Source organism: Bolinopsis microptera, chromosome 1 (assembly GCF_026151205.1).
Source record: "Bolinopsis microptera isolate Bmic1 chromosome 1, MBARI_Bmic_1.0, whole genome shotgun sequence".
Classification (NCBI taxonomy): Eukaryota; Metazoa; Ctenophora; class Tentaculata; order Lobata; family Bolinopsidae; genus Bolinopsis; species Bolinopsis microptera.
Window position 1 is genome coordinate 13,062,333 of NC_087072.1, and position 23,268 is coordinate 13,085,600.

Here is a 23,268-nt window from a genome sequence, read left to right on the forward strand (position 1 = left end):
GCGGATAGTCCAATTTTATGATTGAAATAAAACCCCTTTGAAGTTATGGAAACGAGTAATTAACAGTTAAAGTTACTGAATTAGACAGTTACAAAGTTCATAATGATCCCACTTATTCAGGCAAAGTGAGAGCGATATGACTCTTCCTCCTGATGACATTGTCCTGCCCGGTGAACTTGACGGTCCTTCCTCGCAGGAGAAAGATATTCTTGTACGTTTCGGAATTATTCAGCTTCTCTTAAATCCTTTTTGCTCTAGACTTTTATCTTTCCATTTTATAGATTTAAATTTTTCTTTGCCTCAAACGGAGTACAAGTGTTATTTTATACGATTATACTGAGTTATCATGACATAAACATTTCAGAGGTACTACTACTACATACAAAATGGAATAGACACAGAACATGTTGCTCCGATGGAGGACATCTGGCTGGACAACGTTCTGAGTCTGGTTCCCAACAAACTGAAGGACGGACTAGCAGACTACATCGAGCTGTTATCTGACGAAATGAGGGAGGACTATCTTCTAAGTGTCAAGAAAGCTATTGTGGACTTTGTGTTGAGAGATCCCCGGGAAAAGGAAGACGCAGAGGATAAAAATCTTACACCCATCATGAAAGAGTAAGTATCTGATTTTATAAACATTGGTATTCATAATATCAGTGCAGCTTCTCTTAGTCTATCTTTCTGTCTTTGTAAACACGAGGCAACAATAAAGAATAACTCCTGTTGTCAAAATGCGGACTACCAAACTACATCATACTTTAGAAAGAGGGCTACTAAAGGTCTTTATTAAAATAAATCAATCTCAACAATTCAATTAGCCCCAGTGAACGGTTCCAAATTTGCTTAATTAACAAATAAGTAACACTCGATGTGGCCACTGCCAGTGGCCCACCGAATCCATTACGGCCTATGTCCTAGTTAAGTATCCAATTACATCATTGCTTCCCTTGGGGTAATCGATTTCACTGACAGCCGATAGGTTGAATTGGTACCGAGGCTTCACGAATCAGGAGTAATAACAAGTGTAGGGACACTGTGCTTATGTTATTCATTGATGTGGCTATCCGAAAAGAAGTTAACACGCAAAATAAGAAAATTTAGCAAGTACATAACTTCTGGAATGGTAACGTTGAAAATGCTCGCTTTGTATTCTGCTACATTTCAATGAAACATGCAGGGCACGGTAAGGTGTTTCATAGGATCGAGTATTGGTCCATTTTCCATCAAGCTGGATGGGTGTGATCTTTTCTCCCCCGTCCTCATATAAATATAATGAATTTGAAGGAGGTCTGTGGACTGTGGTATTTGCTTGAAAGAGGTCCTTAAATCAAGCATGGTTTAAACCACACTATAAAATAGTGACTTAAGAATGTTTTGATCTTAAAACCAAATTTTGTTACAACCTATAACTTGCTCGAGCCACAGATTCGAATTCATGGCTATGAGGACCTAGCAATATTCACCTTTTAATAAAACAATTATCACCTAACGATTTGCCCGTTGAATTACAAGCATCATTCTTTTGTTTTGACGATAATTGAATAACAATGTCACCCTAGTTCATCCAATTTTACTATAACTTATATTGCATTTAGAAGTATTAAATTCCAAAATTACACAACTCACATTGTGGCTCGTGCGGCAATCTTCGATATATGATTTTTAAAAAAACGTTAGACATTTTGATAAATTTACATGATCAATCACGTTAGAAGTAATACTTACAATCTGTAACTTTTCGTCTGGTTGTAAAGAGTAACATCTTCTCGACAACCTCATTTTGGAACAATTCGAGAAGACTCAATAGGAGTGGAGGTCTACTTAGTAAGATTTACGTGTGGCGCTAAAAAGTTGACTAGTTGCTAAGCCAAGATTGCGCGCAGCGAGTGCATCATTTGAATGGCACGCTCGTACATATTTTGGTCGACTTAACATCAAGAGTAAATTTCGTACACACTTCATGATGTTCTTTAACGTGCACACTTAAAATTCTTGCATTCGAAATGCTGTTATTCACTTCTCTTCGAATCGTAACATGTTATAAGATCGATACCGAGTGTTGGCAGTCGGCGTTCTTGATATTTGCGGCAATTGTTTAAAAATAGACAACTGTAGGCAAATGGGGAAGTTGTATGAGACAGAAAGATTTGTACCAAATTTTAAATATTCGTTTATTCAATGTGGCTTAGATAAGTGAATCTAAACAAGACTATTACACACGCTTCACGAACTATCATTTTCTTTTTTAATTTTATTATTATTTTTAAATGATCAAATCTCTCTTTTCAGGCTGAGAGTTGTCCCTAAACCATGGGCGAAATCGTTCATAGCAGCTAAGGGATCCATGCAAAAGATTCTGTACATAACGAATCCCACCATGTGCTCTGTCCTTGACTCCTGGAACCACAGTTTCGGGTAAGCAACGAATAATGATCATGCTGACGCCTGACGATTTGAATTGTAATGATATCAAGGCTATATAGTTTTGGCCCTCCCCCCCCCCCCCCCCCCCCCCCCTGTAGTTCCCAACGAACTAGAACATGTATAAGTTAACAGCATCGGTTTGTACATCTGTATTTGATAAGACCTTCTCGTACAGTGGTTTTCGACTGATAGAAGTCGAGGAGATCCTGATGAGGACAGAGAGTTTCGAACTGAACAACTTCCAAAGCCTTTGCATGAGACACGTTGAGGCAGCTAAAGACACTTTGCTAAAGAAGTAAGTGCCCGCCAAGTTCACTGTTTAGTGTTTAAGTTTTTTTGACAGTGAAACTATTCGAATGGATGTTTCTTAAAGAAATTTGTATTGTATTGGTTCCTTTAAAAAGCGTTACTTTAAAATAACCACGAATTCTTGTAGATGGTTCCCTGAGGTACAGAACATATTCTACCAAGGGAACAAGAGCAAGCAGATCACCCACACCCACCTCGATGCCTTCTTCAACTCTGTGGGAGTGTTGATGACTTCACAGCTCAGGTCTCTTTGTATGGACTCCATCTTGGATTACCAGCAGCTTTATTGCCCTCCTCCAGTAAGAAACCTGACAACCCATTGCTTATTATTTTAACGACCACGTCCGTATTTTGCTTGAATCATAATAATATCTAACTTTTTGTCAAAATGGCATTGAATTGTTGTAACCAAGTATCTTATCAATACTATTCTACCTCAGGATGTAGTTAGAAAGAGTGACTTCCAAGGATTCATAGTCCGGCTTGTGCTAGAAGGTGTGGAGATTAAGTTTGAGCCTTCCCTTGCTGATTTTGAAACAGTTCTGCTGAATGTGTTCGACGTGTTTATCAAGGCTGTCAGCATGGTTCCTCGTGTCGAGACTAAACTTTACCCTGTAGAGGTAAGATCTGAGATCACTCTAGGTGGAAATTTGTTAAAATTGTGGTTACTTAGTAAGTTTAACTTTTAATGAAAGCAATCCCCTGGGACCTGAAATTTATGATTTAGCTCGAAACTTGCGTTATAAATTAGCTGTTCTCCAGGGAGCCAGATCAAAAGCGACACTAAAACCTGTGATTGCTGAAAACCACATCGTAGCGATGAAGGAGTCTGTTCAGAAGGTTATTCAGACAGAATTTGTCCCGGCACAAGAACATACCAAAGTGTTCGAGAAGTACAGATTTCTTATCAACAAAGAGGTACTACGACTTCGACAACTTCGCTCGCTCCGTTATTCGGAATAAAGCTGCAGCAGATAATCATTTCATCTAACCACGTTTTACTCCCCATTTAAAGTCCTATCCTTTAAATTCATCTACTTTAAGTTTTAACTAATTGAGCTATATTAATGCTATTCATAAGTAGAGTATTAACTAACGATAATGACGAAATTATTGACAACTCTAAAATTTTCAGGGAGATAAGTTTGTTGAGGAGTTCCTTTCGGAGGACCAACAGTTCGACGACATGAAAGCTGAAGTTGTAAGGTTCAAGGAGTTAGCCGACGACATTGTCTACAATTCCCGCAAAGTTATCCGACTGGGAATGTTTGAGCTGCATTGCGATGAGTTGGTCAGGGCATTGTCCAAGAGGGCTGACAGTCTCTGTGCTAAAATCCTCATCAAAATGTCCAAAACTAACATGGATCTCAACAAAGGGTTGGTTTTAGTTGGAAATAAATAATTCATTTTGAATTTTGAATTCAGCAACTTCTGCTCAGATTTATTTTAGAGATAGGTCAGAGAAACTATTCTTAATCCCCATTTGTGTCTGATCTACTATTTTCTGCAGCTTGTGCGAGGAATACGAAGCGATTGCTAGTAAAGCTCTGGCTACCCCTGCTAATACCGAGCAGCTCATGGACTTAAAGGTGAACAAATCGTGATGTTACAATTTTATCAGAAGATATTTTAGTGTTTGGTTTTTAATATTAATCATTCAATAATTTGAATTATCTATCCTTATCATGCTTATGTTCATTTTGCGATTTTGTTTCAGAATTACATCATAAACGTTCGAGAAGAGCGAATATTTGGGCTTGAAGAACGTATTATCCAAGCAAAGAAACGTCTAGAATTTTTAGTTGACTACACTTCAATGAGTCCTGCCGAGATGAGGCTGAATTCTGAGGCGTTTAACTGGCACAGCCGTATGCCTCCTATATTTGAGGAGCACGATGAAATCATCAACGCCAGCAAACGACAAGCTGAAAATGCTCTCAAGGTCGGTAGTTGCTACGAACCCTTTCGCAGCTTAAGTTTTACAATCTGAAAAGATTTTAAATAATGATTAGCAGTCCAAAGAAATCGAATGGACGAATATTAAAAACCCCAAATACCACAGCTACGAAGAGAAAGGTTTGTGGAGGAACTCGAAGGATATCACAAACAGTTGGAAGAGTTCGAAACCTTTGGAGATGTTGCTGAGGTTAACAGGTACCTCAAAAAAGCCCAGACCCTCACCACCCGGCTTGAAGCTGCTCAAGAAAAGGTATTTCAACTGAATACATCGTTTACTTTCTAACTTCCCCTTGTTTCTACATATCTTGTTTAACAGATTACCAAAAGTGTAGGTTGGTAATATAACATCTCGTCTCAGATTGAACAGTTCAACCTGGAAGAGGAAGCCTTCGAATGGGAGACCACTAAGTATCCTCTTCGTAAGAAGGTCATGGACGTCCTTACACCATACCACAAACTATACGAGACGACTGTCGAGTTTCAAACTAAATACAAGTGCGTTCGGTTACGATTCAATCGACATTAAAATTTCAACTTCATTAATCATATGATTTTAAATAGGAAATTTGATGTTGTTTAATCATTCGGATTACAATTTAAAGTTTCTGCATCATGAGTACATGATACTGTTTTAGGGATTGGATGGATGGTTCATTTGACGGAATAGATCCAGACGATGTTGATGCGGAAGTTGGTAACTACTGGAGGACTCTGTACAAACTAGAGAAGACCTTTGCAAACCAGGCCAACCCTGAGAACATGGCCTTAAAAGTAAGTGATGATTACTTCTGACAAATATCAATCAAGCAGAGCTTGCTGCTCCTGCTGGGCTTTAACGACCAGATTAAAAGTTACGGAATTACTTTTAGATATTTCAACCTTTCACTTTGTAGGACAAAGGCGTGGCCGGTAAAAATATTGCTGCCAAGGTTTGTTGTGTTCGGGATATTTAGTTCAGGTGCAGCTGTATTCGTGAAAGAGCCAATTTTGAACATTTCCATTTTAACACTGAGCACCATAACCATAACTGTACTGTAAAGCTTTTTATTGCGTAATTGCCTGTGACGTTCATTTAAGACAAATTGCTTCGTTTTTTTACCATTAAAACAACTATAAGCGATACAAGTATTAGTAAGTGTCAAAGTGAAGCATACTGTGCGTCCGATTTGAAATAAAATAGCCTTGTTGTATCTTTGTTTGTGTGAGTTTATAATTAACTAAATTTCTAAATTAAATCAGATTAATTTACCAAACTTTTCTCTCCCAGATGAAAGGAAAGGTAACTGACTTCAAGGAGAACCTTCCGCTGATCCAATGCATCTGTAACAAGGGTATGCGGGATCGTCATTGGGAGCAAATGTCCAAGATAGTAGAGTTCAGCATCAAACCTGACAATGTAAGTTATACATCCATTTTCCATTTTTTGTCAAGGTTTGTATACTATTATACTTATAGTTTGTAATATTATTATTACCAAAGCAAAGCGAGACAACTTGGTATAACGTAAACCACTTCATGATATTTGCAGGACACCACTTTGAGAAAGATGATAGACCTGAATCTGGAACCATATTTGGAGAAGTTTGAAGGTATCAGTGAAGCTGCAACCAAAGAGTTCGGTCTGGAGAAGGCTATGGCTAAGATGGTGGAGGAATGGACCGATGTAAGTGATTTTTGGGCATTTATATCTTATCTTTGATTGTTTCTCTGTAACTATACATGTTAACCTGCTCAGTTAATTTATTGATTTATTGATAATTTATCCATCCTCTTAAACTACAATAACACACCTTGATCACACATCATACACACAATCCTAAATAGCCGTCAAAAGGAAGTAGCCCAACGCCACCAGGCCTAGAGGAAACGGGAGAAGGCGAAGAGGGAGCGACTCAAAGCACAGGGGTTCAATTTCATTTCCTTTTTCATTTCACTGTCACATTCACTTTCAACTTCATTTTCATTTTTAAGATCCTTCCATATAACCGAACATTCTTTCTAACCGAATTTTCATGATCTGTTTCAGATGGAGTTCATGATACTGCCTTATCGTGAAACTGGAACGTACATCCTGTCTTCTGTTGATGATGTTCAGAACATTCTAGACGATCAGATCGTCAAAACTCAAACTATGCGGGGCTCACCTTTCATCAAACCTTTCGAAGGCGAGATCAGGCAAGTTTAAATACTTCACTTCGTAGCAAGCATGGTGGTCGGAAAGCGCACGTTGCTTTTTATTTTTTTATAAATGGACACCTTTGAATCGAGTAATTTTAACTGATTTTTCTCAGGGATTGGGAGGAAAAGCTGATAATGCTACAGGAGATCATAGACGAGTGGCTGAAAGTCCAGGCTACATGGCTCTACTTGGAGCCTATCTTCTCCTCTCCTGACATCATGGCACAAATGCCCGAAGAAGGAAGGTGCGTGATCTTCTCTAGTCTGTCTGTTCGGTTATGGATTGGTTTAAATGGATTGGTTATTATGAGATCTCGTGTATTAGTCCAAACCAGCTTTCATTTGAACTGATGGTTAGGAATGAAAATGTGTTCCTCCAATATATTTTTACCCATATTTTACATAGATTCCAGCCACATAAACACAAGATAACCTTTTATGTCAATTTGAATTAAAGTTTAATTTTTATCTAGGGACAGTGTGTTTCTGGAGTGCAGAGCGTGCTACCCTATGAAGTGTCGTTGCCATAAATTTAGCAGCCACTTCAGTCGTATGGTATATCTAGGGTCCCAGATTGCTAGGTACCCCCTGGTCCGCTAGATAGCATATGTTGCTGATACGTACCGAGCAGGTTTCGAATTCTCTACTCGCGGGTTAATGTGCTACATAATGCTTTTTTTCGTTAAATTTAATAAAAAAACCGAAAATGGTCCAGCCATGCGAGACTAATGGCTCCTTATCAAGGTTTTGATAGAAATCTTATTTCAACTCTTTATCGAGATCATAGCCAATATTATTATGCCCTATAAGTAATAAGTATTGAGCAATGATGATTCTCGCAGCTCTATTGTCCTAAAAGTGTTGTTTTGATGAGGTGCTGTGAGGCCAGGGACAAAAGGATTTCGCGGCATGTACGAAATCGCGAAATTTCCCATTCTCCGCGACAAATTTTATGTGTAGTTTAATGTATAGCCTGTTAAATTTCGCGGTACCGCGAAATTTGGCCAAAATAATCGCGAAATCCTTTTGTCCCTGTGTGAGGCTAGTTTATAATGTCCCACCTTTCCTTATTCGGTGTCTGCTACAATCGTATCACACAGTGGTGATATTTACATGAAATCATAGACTGTAAAGAAAATGCGCTGACTCAAGACCAAAAATGTCGCTGAACTTTAAAGATCATTGTTCCTGCTCGTAAAATTTGGGTACATCAAAGGCAACAAGGGAGAGTGAATAGATATTTGTTATTTAACCACCGCATCATTTAGCTCAAGATCAAGCATCCCTCTCCTGTTTGCATTATTGGGCCTAAATTTGCTGAACTGCTATGCTGAGATAACCGTCGAATAAGCGCCCAAAATATTTAAATTAATAGTTGATGTGAGGGCACTTCAAATGTTAAAACTGGAATAATTTTGACAGGCGATTTAACGCTGTGGATAAGAACTGGAGAGATATCATGAAAGCAGTGACACAAGACCGGCACGTGCTGGCTGTACTGGAGATAGACAAGATATTGGATAGGCTGAAGAAGAGTAACGAGCTCTTAGAGTTGATCTTGAAGGGTCTTAATGAGTATCTGGAAAAGAAGAGGCTCTATTTCCCTCGATTCTTCTTCTTGTCTAACGATGAGTTGCTAGAAATCTTATCAGAGACCAAAGACCCTACAAGGTAAGACCATTTACGATTATATTAGCTTCATATTTATCAGTCAGCTTTAATTTAGGGAAAGTTTAAGACATGCAGAAAAGTTATTCGTAGCGTAGATATTCATAAGAATACTAAAACATCCAACATTTCAGAGTACAACCACATTTGAAGAAGTGTTTCGAGGGCATCGCCACTTTAAAGTTCACCGACATAATGGATATCACCCATATGAACAGTTCGGAGGGTGAAAACGTGCGTATTTATTTCTTTGTCTGTTTGAGGAATTGAGATTTTGTTGGTATGTTGGTATGTTGGTATGTTGGTATGTTGGTATGTTGGTATGTTGGTATGTTGGTATGTTGGTATGATATTGATTGTATTATTCCAGGTTCCCCTGCTGGAGACTATATCAACTGCAAAAGCTCGTGGAGCTGTTGAAAAGTGGCTTTTAGAGCTAGAGGGTATCATGCTCCGATCCATTCGCGAGGTAAAATTGAAGAGTTGGATATGAATGAGTTTGGCATTTTGGACAATTTAAAAAATATAATCAAATGTTTCAGAAATAAAGTATGGTCTGGATGGGTCTGGATCCGCTTATGATCTACAATATACAAACATTATATTATGGTACAGATATAATGTTATAGAAAATCAAGCAGCTGATACGCAGCAAAAATTATGAAATGGAAAGAAATTTGAACAGAACTAAATTAAAAACAACAAAATATGCAGCCTGTAAGATTTTTATTCGTCAGGTGATTATCAAGTCAAAGGATGAGTACACAAAGACGAGACGTATAGATTGGGTACGAGCGCATACTGGTCAAGCAGTCCTGTGTGTTTCACAGCTCTACTGGACGGAATACGTGACTCAAGCCATCACCACCAGTCCTGAAGCTCTCTACGAGTACTACGAGCTCAACAACAAACAGATCGATGATATTGTGGAGCTGGTCCGAGGAAAGCTGAACATGCAGAACCGTGTGACTCTCGGAGCTCTGGTTGTACTTGATGTCCACGCTAGGGACGTGCTTAAAGATTTGTGTGAAAAAGGTTCGGAAATCATTTTAATTTTAAGGGTTTTCTATCCTGATCAAAAGCTAATCTGAAGTAATAATAACTAGCAGAATATTCACATTTGTTTACCAAAGAGGGTTCAGGAATGTCGGGGGCGAACGATTTCCAATGGCTGAGTCAGCTGCGTTATTACTGGGAGGAGGAGAACATGACTACCCGGATGATAAACGCTGAGTTGAAGTATGGGTACGAATACCTGGGTAACTCTGGCCGACTCGTCATCACCCCTCTCACTGATCGTTGCTACAGGTACCATCTTGTCTGACACAACAAAATATTCTTCCCTATAAATGTTCATGGGATCTTTTGTATTGGTTCCTAGTTGTGTTGGAATGAAAGTAATTATACGCCTCTTTCAGAACGCTGTTCAGTGCCTTGAACTTGTTTTTGGGAGGTGCCCCTGAGGGACCAGCCGGAACAGGTAAAACAGAAACCACCAAAGATTTGGCAAAAGCAGTGGCCAAACAGTGCGTTGTGTTCAACTGTTCCGACGGTTTAGATTATCTTGCCCTTGGAAAGTTCTTCAAGGGTCTCGCTTCTTGTGGTGCCTGGTCTTGCTTCGACGAGTTTAACCGTATCGACTTGGAGGTGTTGTCAGTGGTCGCTCAACAGATTCTAACTATTCAAGCAGGTATGTTAAGAACAATAAATCCAACTTGGATTTCAGGTCGAATATTAGATACTTTAGAGAATAATTAATCACTTTCGCCTTACCAATTTGATCTCTACGGATTTCCCGTTTTCGTTGCTCCCGGTTTTGTTGCTCCCGTTTGACAGATACTTGACTTGCACGTTGTACTGTCGGAAGGACTTGTTGGTGATGTAAGCTGCCAGTTTGAGTCTCTCCATGGTTTTGCCGCTCACTAGAAACAAGGGAATAATGCAGGAGTTGAGATGGGGCATGAACCGGAGCAGGAAGTCCAGGGCCAAGTTGTAGGGAGGTGACATATTGTAGATGAGTTCGGGGGCGCTGCACATGATAATGTAGACGGCAGTAAGGGGGGAATACCCGAAGAAATATGACCCAGCAGTCAGAGATGTGATAACCAGGGCCCCCCGTTTGAGGGTGGACACCTCGGCTGAGGTGTTGATGATGGACTTGAAGTTATGGTGAAGCACTAAGTACGTTACCAAGAATATCAAGTTTATCCCGAAGGTTATGACGAAGAAGATGGAGAAGTAGATGTAGTAAGAGTTCTTGGTGAGGACCAGGGTGCAACCCAGTCGTCTTGGGAGAGGAATGTGTTGGAAGTGTATTAAGTTGCTGAATTGAAGTACAATTGGTATGACTTGTGAGACTACGAATATTCCAGCCAGCAGATATTTTATTGTTATCTTTCGAGCAATCAGTTTGTACTGGTGCGGGACCGTCACGGCAACTATCCTGAAATAATTATTTGTCATGACAAACGAATGCTTGATGAATTATGAAGTCAATAAAATTGTCATATTGTTTGTTTTAAGACAAACGAATCGTGTCACGAATTTAATCACGTGTCATTAAGTCAGGTGTCATAAAGTATTAGCGGACATGATCCTTAACAACTGGAGCTAGTGCACATCATGATCGGACAGCGACAGGAAGATAGTTAGGTCAAACAAGTTGAGAGTTGGCCTGGTTGTAACAAAAAAGTTAAATTATTGTCATGGTGAAAATAAAGTTGCACCTGAGCCCAATCATAGTTATGTCATATAACTAAAACGATGGTTCTACAAGCTGCTTACCTGTAAATACAGATGAAGGCGATGACGATAGATAAGAAGAAGTAAACCGATAAGTTCAAAGTACCCAGAGCTTGACAAGTCCATTGTGGGACAGCTGTCCATAGCACTATCGTCTCTGAAGTACAGATAAACAAGTCCACAATACATACGCACTGGACAGCGGCAAAGAAAAGGAACATTGGTTGATCCCTGGTTGATATTTGGCGGAATCTGCGTAATATCGTCAGATTGACTGGAATGAAGATAACGATACACAGTACGTTTACGAGAGAGATGCTGCCAAGAAAGTAAGGTGAAATCCCCGGGTTACTTCTCACATTTTTCGAATATTTGTGAACATCAGACGCTACGAAGGTTGTGACTGTTGAAATTGATCCGTTACCATCTTGCTCAGGAGTTGTAAAGGAGTCGTGGTAGGAGGTGGTGATGTATGGCAGACCAGGAACTATTAATCGCGCCGAAGGTGCTGCTTCTTTTACCGTATTGTGAAACTCCATTCTATCCTAATAACATTCTGGTAGATTTATAGTGTTAGTTTATTCAAAATGAAAAAAATTGCTAAATATTGGAATTGAGGTTTGAACTGTAGAAAGTTAACTTGGTTTTAAAAAGCACTTTTAGCAAAAGTGGACTAAGTTAAGTTTATAAAATAACGCATGTCAGGTCAAGAACAGAACAATTGATTGAATTGAATGAATAGCGAACTTCATCATCCAGAATTATACAGGGTGGGCCAAAAGTCAGTACCCATACGTTGGCCTTTATAGCTCAGTCACTGAGTGCCCAATTTAAATACTTCTTTCTGGTATGACTTAGTACCACCACTGGTTCGAGGACTTTGTCAACTCGAAAAATATTCGCGTTCATTTTTTTTCAAATGGAGGTTCATTTTCACATTTATTTGATAGTTTGGATAGTCGGATCAAGCTAAATGTTATTGAATTGTGTTTGGCCATTCGAATTACGTTTGTCCTGAAAGAATTAGAACTGTAGCTTCTCAGATGACCGAGATATGAAGCATAACGAGTTTATTCATTACGTGTGATCAGGTGATTGGTTTACCTAATCACGTGATAACTACCCCGTTAAACATTATGGGAATTGTTAAGGGTGCCCAATTAAGGTGTCGTGTCACGGTGTCACATAATCACCCAGTCAATTTTGTTAACGAGATACAGAAAATGCTTGATAACTTCGTCATTTCTAATCCGTTTTGCCTTATGTTTTCAGATCATATGCAACATTTGATAATCTACCGTCTCTGAAAAAATTAGGCGTTCAGCATGTTCAGAGAAAACAATATAGGTGTTTTAATATTGAATGGGCGTGGTCTAAAATATTCGAATTTTCAAATTTTGACGACGGAATCCTCGAACCAGTAAGTACAGTATGCCATCTGCAAAGCAACAGCTCTCAAATATAAAACACGGCGGAGCTATTAAGGCCAACGTATGGGTACTGACTTTTGGCCCACCCTGTAGTAGTTCGTCTGGTCACCAAATAAAAGCAGTTTTTATTATTTCAGTTCCCCCTTCCCTCTAACTTGTGAACACAATTGATAAAAAAATATTTTTGTACGTGGTGGCGAACCTGTTGCAAAAGTTTGACGCGGCTAATTTGTAACATGTGATAATTCTGCACCATTGCAGAATTGCAAGACAATGCATTGTCTCACTGAGGTTGGAGCAACATGACCAAATGGGTTGATTTTCGTAGAAGAAATTGTTTTGAAAGAGGTGTGCTATGAATTTGCACACGCTCTATTATGCTTAATATAGAATTTGTATACAACGTTACAAAGAACAAACTATTGAACTTATATGTCGAAGTACACTGTACAGGTGTGCACTGTGCACACACTGTGCACACACTGTGCAGTGCACAGTGTGTGCACAGTGTGCACTGTGCCTGTCGGTACATACTCTACTGGTTGAAGTAGAAAATAACGTGCGGCCAGCCATCCGAATTATTGAATTATAATATTAATGGTAACAATAACATTCACGGTAAACGGATAGAGGTTATCCATTTTTGAATAGAATTTCTCCTAACAGTAACATAAATATCTTTCTCTTTGTATACGTAATCATGTAACTGTCTTCTCTTTTTGTAACCGATAACATCATATCTCTTTTCAGCTATTGGTAGTGGAGCGGAAACGTTCGTGTTTGAGGGAACAGAACTGAACATCAACCCCTCCTGTGCAGTGTTTATCACAATGAACCCCGGTTACGCTGGTCGCTCTGATTTGCCCGACAATCTCAAGGCTCTTTTCCGGACAGTGGCAATGATGGTGCCGGATTATGCTATGATCGCCGAGATCATGCTTTACTCATCTGGGTTCGTCAACGCCCGTCCACTTTCCGTCAAGATTGTCGCAACCTACACGCTTTGTTCCGAGCAGCTGTCTTCGCAAGCGCATTACGATTATGGTATGAGGGCTGTCAAGTCTGTACTGACTGCAGCTGCTAATCTGAAACTCAAATACCCTGATGCGGATGAAGCTATTCTCATGTTGCGGTCCATTAACGATGTTAACCTGCCAAAGTTCTTGGGACACGATCTGCCTCTATTTGCGGTATGATTTGCGGTTATTTTCAAGTTAATATATAACCCTTATATAACCCTTCACATCTCCATTCCTTTTCTTTGTCAGCGTGATATCACGGAATAAAATAGCTGCTGATGATCTCAATTTTCTATTTGATGCTCCATACATATATTTATAATATATCTATTATAAATATATTTCCATATATTCATTATGCATGAGCCAGCTATATCTAAAAATATAGCTCATTCTCTTTTTGCTGCAGGGTATCACATCAGATCTCTTCCCTGGAATCACTCTACCTGAACCGGACTACGGTATCTTGACTGAGGCTATTGAGAAGAACTGTAAAGAAATGAACCTCCAGATGACCAAGTCTTTCTTAGACAAAATACTGCAGGTATAGAAATTATTGCAGGTTTGAAAAATATTGCAGGTATGAAAATACTGCAGGTTTAAAAGAATACTGCAAGTTTTGGATCCTTGATGGTTCATCATCTAATTTAAGATTATCTTTGCATTATGTCTTTTTGAGAAATAAAGTCCATTTTCTTTACTTTCATGCCACTAATATTATACTAGCTATGTCAAGGAGGCTTAATTTACATCCCAACAGGTATACGAGATGATGTTGGTGAGGCACGGTTTCATGATAGTTGGTGAGCCGTTTGGTGGTAAAACCTCGTCTTACAGAGTCCTCGCTAAGGCACTCGGTGATATTGCTGAGAAGGTGAGTAAGATACCACTGATTATCTTTACCTTACTTCTGAACTTTTTACTCTCTAGAAAGATTTTACCTTCAAAAAACCTCGATACTCATGCGAATGTTTTGCCTTAAAAAAATATGTCTTTATTTCTCTTTCTCTCTGCAACCTCTCTCTCTTAAAATAAGCATTGCACGAGTTAACTAGGATGAAACTTTGTCATGTCTCGAACTCACGCTCACCTCCAAGCCCTTCTCCCTACCGAATCAGGGTCTGATGGAAGAAAACGTTGTCCAAATAACGGTCATCAATCCTAAATCTATAACCATGGGTGAGTTGTATGGTTCCTTCGATCCTGTCTCCCACGAGTGGTCAGATGGTATCTTGGCTGTTTCCTACCGAAACTTCGCTTCATCTACGGTAATTATTTGAATAGAATTCTTTTATTCATCTTCATTGATATTTTCAAAAATTGTGTCAAATCTGATGTTCTTTCTGGATGAGTGCGATGGTTTTGAGATTACAATTGTGCAATCAACATGTCCGTCTAAATGCTGATTTGCTTCAGACCCCTGATCGAAAATGGCTAATATTTGACGGACCAGTAGATGCTATCTGGATTGAGAACATGAACACAGTACTGGATGATAACAAGAAGTTGTGTTTGATGAGTGGTGAGATTATCCAGCTTGCCAACACCACTAACTTGATATTCGAGCCCATGGATCTCGCTGTCGCTTCGCCAGCTACGGTAAGCTAACTTTTGAACACTTATTTGATACGAAGCTCTGGGCCTTTCAATGCGATGAAACTATATTTGTTCTTAAAGTAATGTCCGGTTCGATTACTTCAATATTTTTACAATCGAGCTATAAGACAATTCTCTGAAATGTACAGGTGTCTCGATGCGGTATGGTCTACATGGAACCTCACCTCCTCGGCTGGGAACCAATCCTCGAATCTTGGCTGAACACCCTGCCAGAAACTATCGTAGATGAAAACAAGACTTTACTGAAGGACCTGTTTACAAGATATTGCCCGTGCCTCCTAAACTTTGTAAGAAAGGGAGGCTTTTCTGAGAACTCTCCGACAAGTGATGCTAATCTTGTCAACAGCTGTATGAACCTGATCGACTGTCAGCTGAGTATTATTGCAGATCCAACTCAGATCGCCAGTGTGAAGCCTGAGCAGATAGCAACATGGATTGAGGTTAGTTTTTACTCGACTTGACCTTCATCATGACTCTATAACTCTGTATAATTTATATAACCAAATAGTTTGTTTGGTGGCCTGTTCTAACAATATCATCTCCCCAGTGTTACTTCATGTTTGCGTGCACCTGGTCTCTGGGTGCTTCTCTCGACTCAAAGGGCAGAAAACACTTCAACTCTCTGTTCAGAGAGCTCATGGCGAACGGACTTTCTCTTGAGAGTAAGCGACGATATAAGATCCTTATCATGGTGGACGCTCCAACTAAACAACATGCTACACCTGTTCCTGAGGACGGCTCTGTCTTCGAGTATCAATTTGTCAGCGAGGTAAAACACGCCCATTTAAAAACTACATAGACAGTTGTTTTCTTCAGATGTTTCAAATTTTACTTTTAAAACGTTTAGCAAAACAGCACACTTTGTTTGTTAACTATAAGAGGCCGTCAAGGATTTTCAAATTTTTATAGCGTTGTTTTATGATAATAGGTGCTAATGTAAACTGTATTCAGGGTAATGGTAGCTGGGTGCCATGGGCCGACTCTCTCAAAGGATTACCTCCAATTGCTTCAGACGCAGAGTTTAATCAAATTATTGTGCCTACTCTGAACACGATACGATACACGACTCTCATGAAAATGTTCCTGGACCATGGCAAACCTTGTCTCTTTGTTGGACCTACTGGAACAGGAAAATCCGTCTACATCTCGGTCAGTTTAAAAACGTGTATTAATAAAATTTTATCTCCTTCAAGTTACCATGTACTGAAACTTGATGAAAATATAACAAAACTTAGATCAACAAATAACGCTTAAACCCTGCAGGATTATTTGTTGACCCAAGTGGATCAGACCAAATTTAAGCCGGTTGTCATCAACTTCTCAGCTCAAACGACAGCTAAGCAGACACAGGATATTATTATGGGCAAACTGGACAAGCGACGTAAAGGAGTATTCGGACCTCCATTCGGTCAAAAAATGGTGAGCCAATATATATATTTCTCAAATCATGACGTTATGTCAATATTTTGCATCAACCAATGCAATGAATGTAGCACCGATACAATATAATGGCTTCAAAAGCATTATCTAATGGTGAATCTGAATTCTGAATGATCTTACCTTTGATGTAGCCGAATATATATAATGAGTTGATCATCAATATTCAATAGCCATATTGGACCGGTCAAATGTTTCACAATAGCCCATGGCTGCTTCCAAACAATTCTTGCATGTACACGACGCACGTGTTTCCAAGAAAATCTGTCTTGTAAGAAGTATCGCTACCATTTACTCTTTTTAGGTAATATACGTGGACGATCTGAACATGCCCTTGTTAGAGACGTACGGTGCACAACCGCCTATTGAATTACTCCGACAGTGGCTAGATCATTGGACTTGGTACGATCTCAAAGATTGCACCTCCATCAAACTTGTCGACACTATATTCATCGGATCTATGGGTCCTGCAGGAGGTGGTAGAAACAAGATTTCACCAAGATTCCTCAGACATCTTAACTTGGTGTCAATCAACGAGTTTGACGATACCACTATGTCTACAATCTACAACTCAATTGTAACCTGGCATTTGGGCATCAAGGCCTTCCCACCTGAGTTCAACACGCTTGGACAATCTGTGGTCAACGCCACTTTGCAGGTCTACAAAGGAGCCATCAAGAACCTGCTCCCAACCCCAGAGAAAAGTCACTACCTATTCAATCTCCGAGATTTCTCCAGGGTAATCCAGGGATGTTGTCTTTCCAACACCACCTCCATCGAGGACACTGATGCCTTCAGACGTCTGTGGGTCCACGAAGTGTTCAGGGTGTTCTACGACAGGTTAGTAGCTGACTCCGACAGGGATTGGTTGTTTACCTTCACAAAGGAGGTCACTCAGCGGTGCTTGCAGCGAGATTTTGACGTTCTGTTCTCCTCCCTCGCTGAAGACGGTAAGCCTGTCGTGGAAGACAACCTCAGGTCTCTGATGTTCTGCGATTTCTCCAATCCTAAAGCAGAGTTCCCTAAACCCTATCTTGAGGTGAAGAACATTGAGAAACTCAGGATCTTGGTGGAGAGTCAGCTCGAGGAATTCAATAACATGAGCAAGAAACCCATGGATCTTGTTATGTTCAGGTGAGACTTGTTGGGGTGAATTTAAAAAACATATAAGATGTTTAACTTTTTTTAAGCGTGAAACCAGGTTTCTCCTTTTGGCAAACTTTTATTTTCTGTTTTTGCACTGATTTGTTTTAGATGCAATTATTGATATCATTGTGCTCAGGTTCGCTATCGAGCACGTGTCCCGTATATCACGTATTTTGAAGCAGCCCCGATCTCATGCTCTATTGGTCGGTGTTGGTGGTTCTGGCAGACAATCCTTAACTAGACTTGCTGCTTACATGGCCGACTATGTCCTATTCCAGGTACACTATGGTTACGGTGTTAAAACATATTCATAAGACTATGATATAGTCTGCCATGGAGCGTTTTTTAGATTTTATCAAGCGAGTTTCCCAGCAGGGTCACGAATGTGAAAGTTTAATTCATTTTGTCTATATACAGGTGGAAATAGGTAAAGGTTACACATCATTCGAGTGGAGGGAAGATTTGAAGAGGATTCTGAGGAAGAGCGCTGAAAGTGAAACACATTCCTGTTTCCTCTTCACTGACACGCAGATCAAAGAAGAGAGCTTCCTTGAAGACATCAACAACTTGCTAAACGCTGGCGAAGTTCCAAATGTCTTCCCCCAGGACGAAAAGCAAGAAATCCAAGATGCTATGCGAAAGATCGACAAGTTCGTTGCACATTTCACTATTTGTAGATCTTAAAAATAGTTACCGGCGCTTTGAACTGTTACTTGTAGATATTCAAATTTTATAAATCTGCCTCGTTAAGTACTCCTTCATAATTGGTGGTTAAATGATAAATTTCAGGACAAGAGACAAGTCCAAGCAGACAGACGGAACACCCCTGGGTCTCTTCAACATGTTCATTGATAGAGTTCGAGATCAACTTCACATCGTGCTCGCCATGAGTCCTATTGGAGGAGCCTTCAGAACTAGACTAAGGAAGTTCCCTTCACTTGTCAATTGTTGTACTATCGATTGGTTCCAAGCGTGGCCCGAAGACGCCTTGGAGATCGTGGCTCAGAGATTCTTGGAGGACGTCGAACTTTCAAATGAGCACAGGAATGGAGTGGTTGAAATTTGTAAAAACTTCCACGAAAGTACCAGAATGTTATCCGATAGGTTTGTCAATGAGTTGAATCGTCACAACTATGTAACCCCAACGTCGTATCTGGAACTTATTTACACTTACAAGAACTTGCTTGGTAAATGTCGTGACAAGGTAGCGTACCAGAAGAAGAGGTACACTGTCGGTTTGGAGAAGCTCGATTCTGCCAGGTCTCAGGTATCTCAGATGCAAGGCGACCTCCAAGCTTTACAGCCTCAACTTGTGGTGGCGAGTAAAGAAGTCGACGAAATCATGATCGTTATTGAAAGAGACTCCATCGAAGTAGCAAAAACCGAGAAGATTGTCAAGGCAGAAGAAGTGGTGGCAAATGAGCAAGCTGCCGTCGCTAAAGGAATAAAAGACGAGTGTGATGCTGATTTGGCAGAAGCTATCCCGATTTTGGAAGCAGCCCTGTCAGCTCTTAACACCCTGACTCCCTCTGACATCACCATTGTCAAGAGTATGAAGTCACCGCCGCCTGGTGTGAGACTTGTCATGGAAGCTATCTGCATTCTCAAGGGAATCAAACCAGAGAGAGTCAACGATCCAGCAACTGGTAAAAAGATGGATGATTACTGGAAGCCATCTCAGAAAGTGCTCGGAGATATGAAGTTCCTGCAGAGCTTGCGAGAATACGATAAGGACAATGTATCGCCTCCAATCATCAAAAAGATCAGGAATACCTACATTCCCAACCCTGACTTTGTACCCGATAAGATCAGACAGGCTTCAAATGCTGCAGAGGGCTTGTGTAAGTGGGTGTGTGCTATTGAAGCTTACGACAGGGTGGCTAAGGTTGTTGCACCAAAGAAAGCTGCTCTTGCCATTGCCGAGAGTAAGTTTGCTGAGGCTCAGAAATCACTGAACGCTAAACGTGCCATGCTGAAGGACGTCCAGGACAAGCTACAGAGTTTAAGAGACAAATTTGAAGAGAACACTAAAAAGAAGGAGGATCTAGAGGTCCAAGTAGACATGTGTACCAAGAAATTAAATCGTGCTGAAAAACTTATCGGCGGTTTGGGAGGTGAGCAGGATCGTTGGCAGACAGCTGCAAAGGTACTGGCTGCACAGTACATCAATCTGACTGGTGATGTTCTGGTGTCTTCCGGTGTTGTCGCTTACCTTGGAGCTTTTACTTCTGTTTACAGAGAGGTTCAGGTTCAAGAATGGTTGGAATCGTGCAAGAAAATCAACCTACCGTGTGGTGATGATTTCTCCGTTATCAACACACTTGGAGATCCTGTACAGATCCGATCTTGGAACATATTTGCTCTACCAACTGATAACTTCTCAGTGGAAAATGCAATCGTCATCACAAATTCACGACGGTGGCCACTCATGATCGATCCTCAAGGTCAAGCCAACAAGTGGATCAAGAATATGGAGAAGGCATCAAACCTCCACACCATCAAACTTTCAGATTCTGACTATGTCAGAACTCTTGAGAACTGCATCCAATTCGGTACCCCGGTAAATACATAATTTGTAATTGCTGTATGCTCTCTTACAAGCATTATGTTTACGTTCATTAACATATTTTATTTTGCTGTACGATGTTTCTTTCCTTAACATAAATGGATGAATGGCAAATGCGTAACAGAGATTTATGAACTGCAAATACTGTTTCTAAAGTAACATTTACCTGTTGCTAGTCATCCATTTATGCTAAGAAAAAAAATATTTTACCATAAATTTGCTAAGTGTTTTTCGAATAGAGTAACATACGTCGATCAGACACGAATATATAAATACTTTTAAGTTTTAACATTTATGAATACTTTTAGCATATTCTCTCTAGCATTTGCTCACCTTAAAACCTCTTAGGTTCTGCTAGAAGATGTTGGTGAAGAACTGGATCCACTTCTGGAACCCATTTTACTAAAGCAGACCTTCAAACAAGGAGGTGCTATCTGCATCAGACTTGGCGATGCCACCATAGAGTACTCAAAGGACTTCAGGTTTTACGTTACTACAAAACTAAGGAATCCTCATTACCTCCCAGAGACTTCAGTTAAAGTCACTCTTCTCAACTTCATGATCACTCCTGAAGGTTTGGAAGATCAGCTGCTGGGTATTGTGGTAGCAAGAGAGAAGCCGGAGCTCGAGGAAGAGAGAAACGAGCTGATCGTTCAATCGGCAAACAACCAGAAACAGCTGAAAGAAATTGAGGACAAGATCTTGGAGGTGTTGTCCAGTTCTGAGGGAAACATCCTTGAGGATGAAACTGCCATCCAAGTTCTGAGTTCGTCTAAAGTGCTGTCTAATGAGATATCTGAAAAGCAAGAAATTGCTGCTGAGACCGAGAAAAAGATCAACGAGACTCGTCAAGAGTACCTACCAATCGCCATCCACTCTTCGGTACTATTCTTCACCATCTCAGACCTGGCAGCGATAGACCCCATGTACCAGTACTCCCTTCCCTGGTACATTAACTTGTTTATTAACGCTATCGACAACTCGGAGCCTAACGATGACATTGCAAAACGTTTGGTGATCTTGACTGATTACTTTACTGAGCTGCTCTACAGAAACATCTGCAGATCTCTCTTTGAGAAGGACAAGCTGCTCTTCTCCTTCCTTATGTGCTGCAACATCATGAAGAACAAAGGAAACATGAGTATGTGTGATATGTACATTTTTTTGTTTTCTAAACCTTTTTTGTTAGGAAAAACAACCGTTATAACTAATAAACTTATTCAAATAACATGACCTTGCTAATAGATAAGATATGATTAGTTCACCTAAAAATTGATGACCCCTTATTTCAGATGACGAAGAATGGAGGTTCCTCCTGACTGGAGGTGTTGGACTGGACAATCCTCACAAGAAACCTTATTCTTGGATGCCTATCAAGGCTTGGGACGAGATTACTCGACTTTCTGATATCAAGGTTAGCATGAATTGATAGGACACAGCATTCTAACTCTATGTTCCCCGTTCTTTGTGCGTTGGAAAAATAGCTAGTTGTTAATTGGCAGTGTTCGACAAATCAATACCTTGTCAAACTTTGAATTAGATATGTTAAAAACAATTAAAATGAAATGGTATAAAAGGACAATCTCGGGAAACGCGAAAGTCTTCATGAGCGAAGTCACAAAAACTTTCGCAGCAATGCCATTTCATGAATAGACCACTGACCCAAAGCCAACCTATAAATATAATATATGTACTATTAAACGGATTTAATATATATTAGAAACATCGCTTACACTTCACAGTCTTATCCATTTTTGGCAAAATTGTCGTATTAAAAATACAAGAATAACTTATTATTATATACTCATCATTTAGAATTATTTGATATATTTTCTTTATTATTATTTAATATATATTATTTAAATATTTTCTTTCTTTGCCCATTTCGGGCGTTATTGCCGTATCCGAAATAACTTATCTTGGGCCTTGGCACAAAAATCCTATGAAATAATGATTCAGACTCGTCAAATTTGTATTTCTTTACGTCCGAAAGTACTGAAATTTACCGAATCACAGACTACGACCATTTCATCAACTGACTCAGACTGCCACTAAATGACCGAATATCAGACGTATCGGTTCGGTGCTAGCAAGTTTCAAACATCAGATTTTTTCACCCCGAACTTCATACCAAATCTCAACGCTCACGTCTTACTCTTTATCAACAAAATGTATGCCCATTTTTCGCACACTTCTGCCTCTCGGTGCAGTAAAAACCATTTATGAAAAGTGAAAACGAGCCATATGTGATCTTAAGTCTTCTTCTGTGACAACTAAACAGTAAACAGTAAACAGTAAACATGGCCTGGGTAAAACCTAGTAATCTAAAAGAAGCAGCCATATGTTAGTTTGAAACTTCTCAGTGCTCACTAACATTGCACATCGTGTGTTGGTCCCAAAACGGTTGAGTGAGGCAATCAGAGTCTTGATAGAGTTTGTGCGCAGAAACAAATGTACTGCTTCCGGCTTCGAACAAAGATTCAGACAAATTCAGACAAAATTTCACCATAATACGCGGGTACGTGCCACTTTCACCCTTCGCGTTAGTCATTCTTTTATAAAAATAGTGATACCCATAATAGGCCTAATTATCGTATCACAAAGATCCATTATCATGACGAAAATGTTCGAAATATTTATTATCATTCGAAGCTGGAAGCCATGTAACATTTGTTTCCGCGCACATACGAAAACTTTATCAAGATAAGGGATTAATAGCATGAACTTTATCGCCGACGCGACAAATTTATCGACGGACTGTCAAGTC

The 23,268-nt window shown here is 39.8% G+C and overlaps 1 protein-coding gene across 2 annotated transcripts in view; it reads left to right on the forward strand.

Moving 5' to 3' along the window:
* The window catches only part of LOC134826112 (dynein axonemal heavy chain 7-like), a 29,947-nt gene that overhangs the window by 679 nt on the left and 6,000 nt on the right, over positions 1–23,268 (forward strand). Inside the window, exons 3-42 of one of the 2 annotated variants that reach the window (XM_063838387.1) lie at positions 121–211; positions 365–621; positions 2,296–2,421; positions 2,606–2,725; positions 2,867–3,038; positions 3,180–3,359; positions 3,502–3,657; positions 3,875–4,116; positions 4,250–4,328; positions 4,457–4,681; positions 4,802–4,948; positions 5,057–5,193; positions 5,334–5,469; positions 5,592–5,627; positions 5,966–6,094; positions 6,227–6,361; positions 6,523–6,603; positions 6,725–6,873; positions 6,990–7,121; positions 8,299–8,547; positions 8,679–8,778; positions 8,915–9,013; positions 9,282–9,579; positions 9,687–9,852; positions 9,963–10,234; positions 13,467–13,906; positions 14,145–14,279; positions 14,496–14,609; positions 14,854–15,003; positions 15,152–15,334; positions 15,481–15,792; positions 15,900–16,121; positions 16,304–16,501; positions 16,616–16,771; positions 17,094–17,923; positions 18,072–18,213; positions 18,353–18,585; positions 18,725–20,495; positions 20,850–21,642; positions 21,794–21,915. In XM_063838387.1, the coding sequence (XP_063694457.1) occupies positions 121–211; positions 365–621; positions 2,296–2,421; positions 2,606–2,725; positions 2,867–3,038; positions 3,180–3,359; positions 3,502–3,657; positions 3,875–4,116; positions 4,250–4,328; positions 4,457–4,681; positions 4,802–4,948; positions 5,057–5,193; positions 5,334–5,469; positions 5,592–5,627; positions 5,966–6,094; positions 6,227–6,361; positions 6,523–6,603; positions 6,725–6,873; positions 6,990–7,121; positions 8,299–8,547; positions 8,679–8,778; positions 8,915–9,013; positions 9,282–9,579; positions 9,687–9,852; positions 9,963–10,234; positions 13,467–13,906; positions 14,145–14,279; positions 14,496–14,609; positions 14,854–15,003; positions 15,152–15,334; positions 15,481–15,792; positions 15,900–16,121; positions 16,304–16,501; positions 16,616–16,771; positions 17,094–17,923; positions 18,072–18,213; positions 18,353–18,585; positions 18,725–20,495; positions 20,850–21,642; positions 21,794–21,915 (9,715 nt within the window). The remainder of the gene's footprint in view (positions 1–120; positions 212–364; positions 622–2,295; positions 2,422–2,605; positions 2,726–2,866; positions 3,039–3,179; positions 3,360–3,501; positions 3,658–3,874; positions 4,117–4,249; positions 4,329–4,456; positions 4,682–4,801; positions 4,949–5,056; positions 5,194–5,333; positions 5,470–5,591; positions 5,628–5,965; positions 6,095–6,226; positions 6,362–6,522; positions 6,604–6,724; positions 6,874–6,989; positions 7,122–8,298; positions 8,548–8,678; positions 8,779–8,914; positions 9,014–9,281; positions 9,580–9,686; positions 9,853–9,962; positions 10,235–13,466; positions 13,907–14,144; positions 14,280–14,495; positions 14,610–14,853; positions 15,004–15,151; positions 15,335–15,480; positions 15,793–15,899; positions 16,122–16,303; positions 16,502–16,615; positions 16,772–17,093; positions 17,924–18,071; positions 18,214–18,352; positions 18,586–18,724; positions 20,496–20,849; positions 21,643–21,793; positions 21,916–23,268) is intronic. The other variant, XM_063838388.1, reaches the window with a different exon arrangement.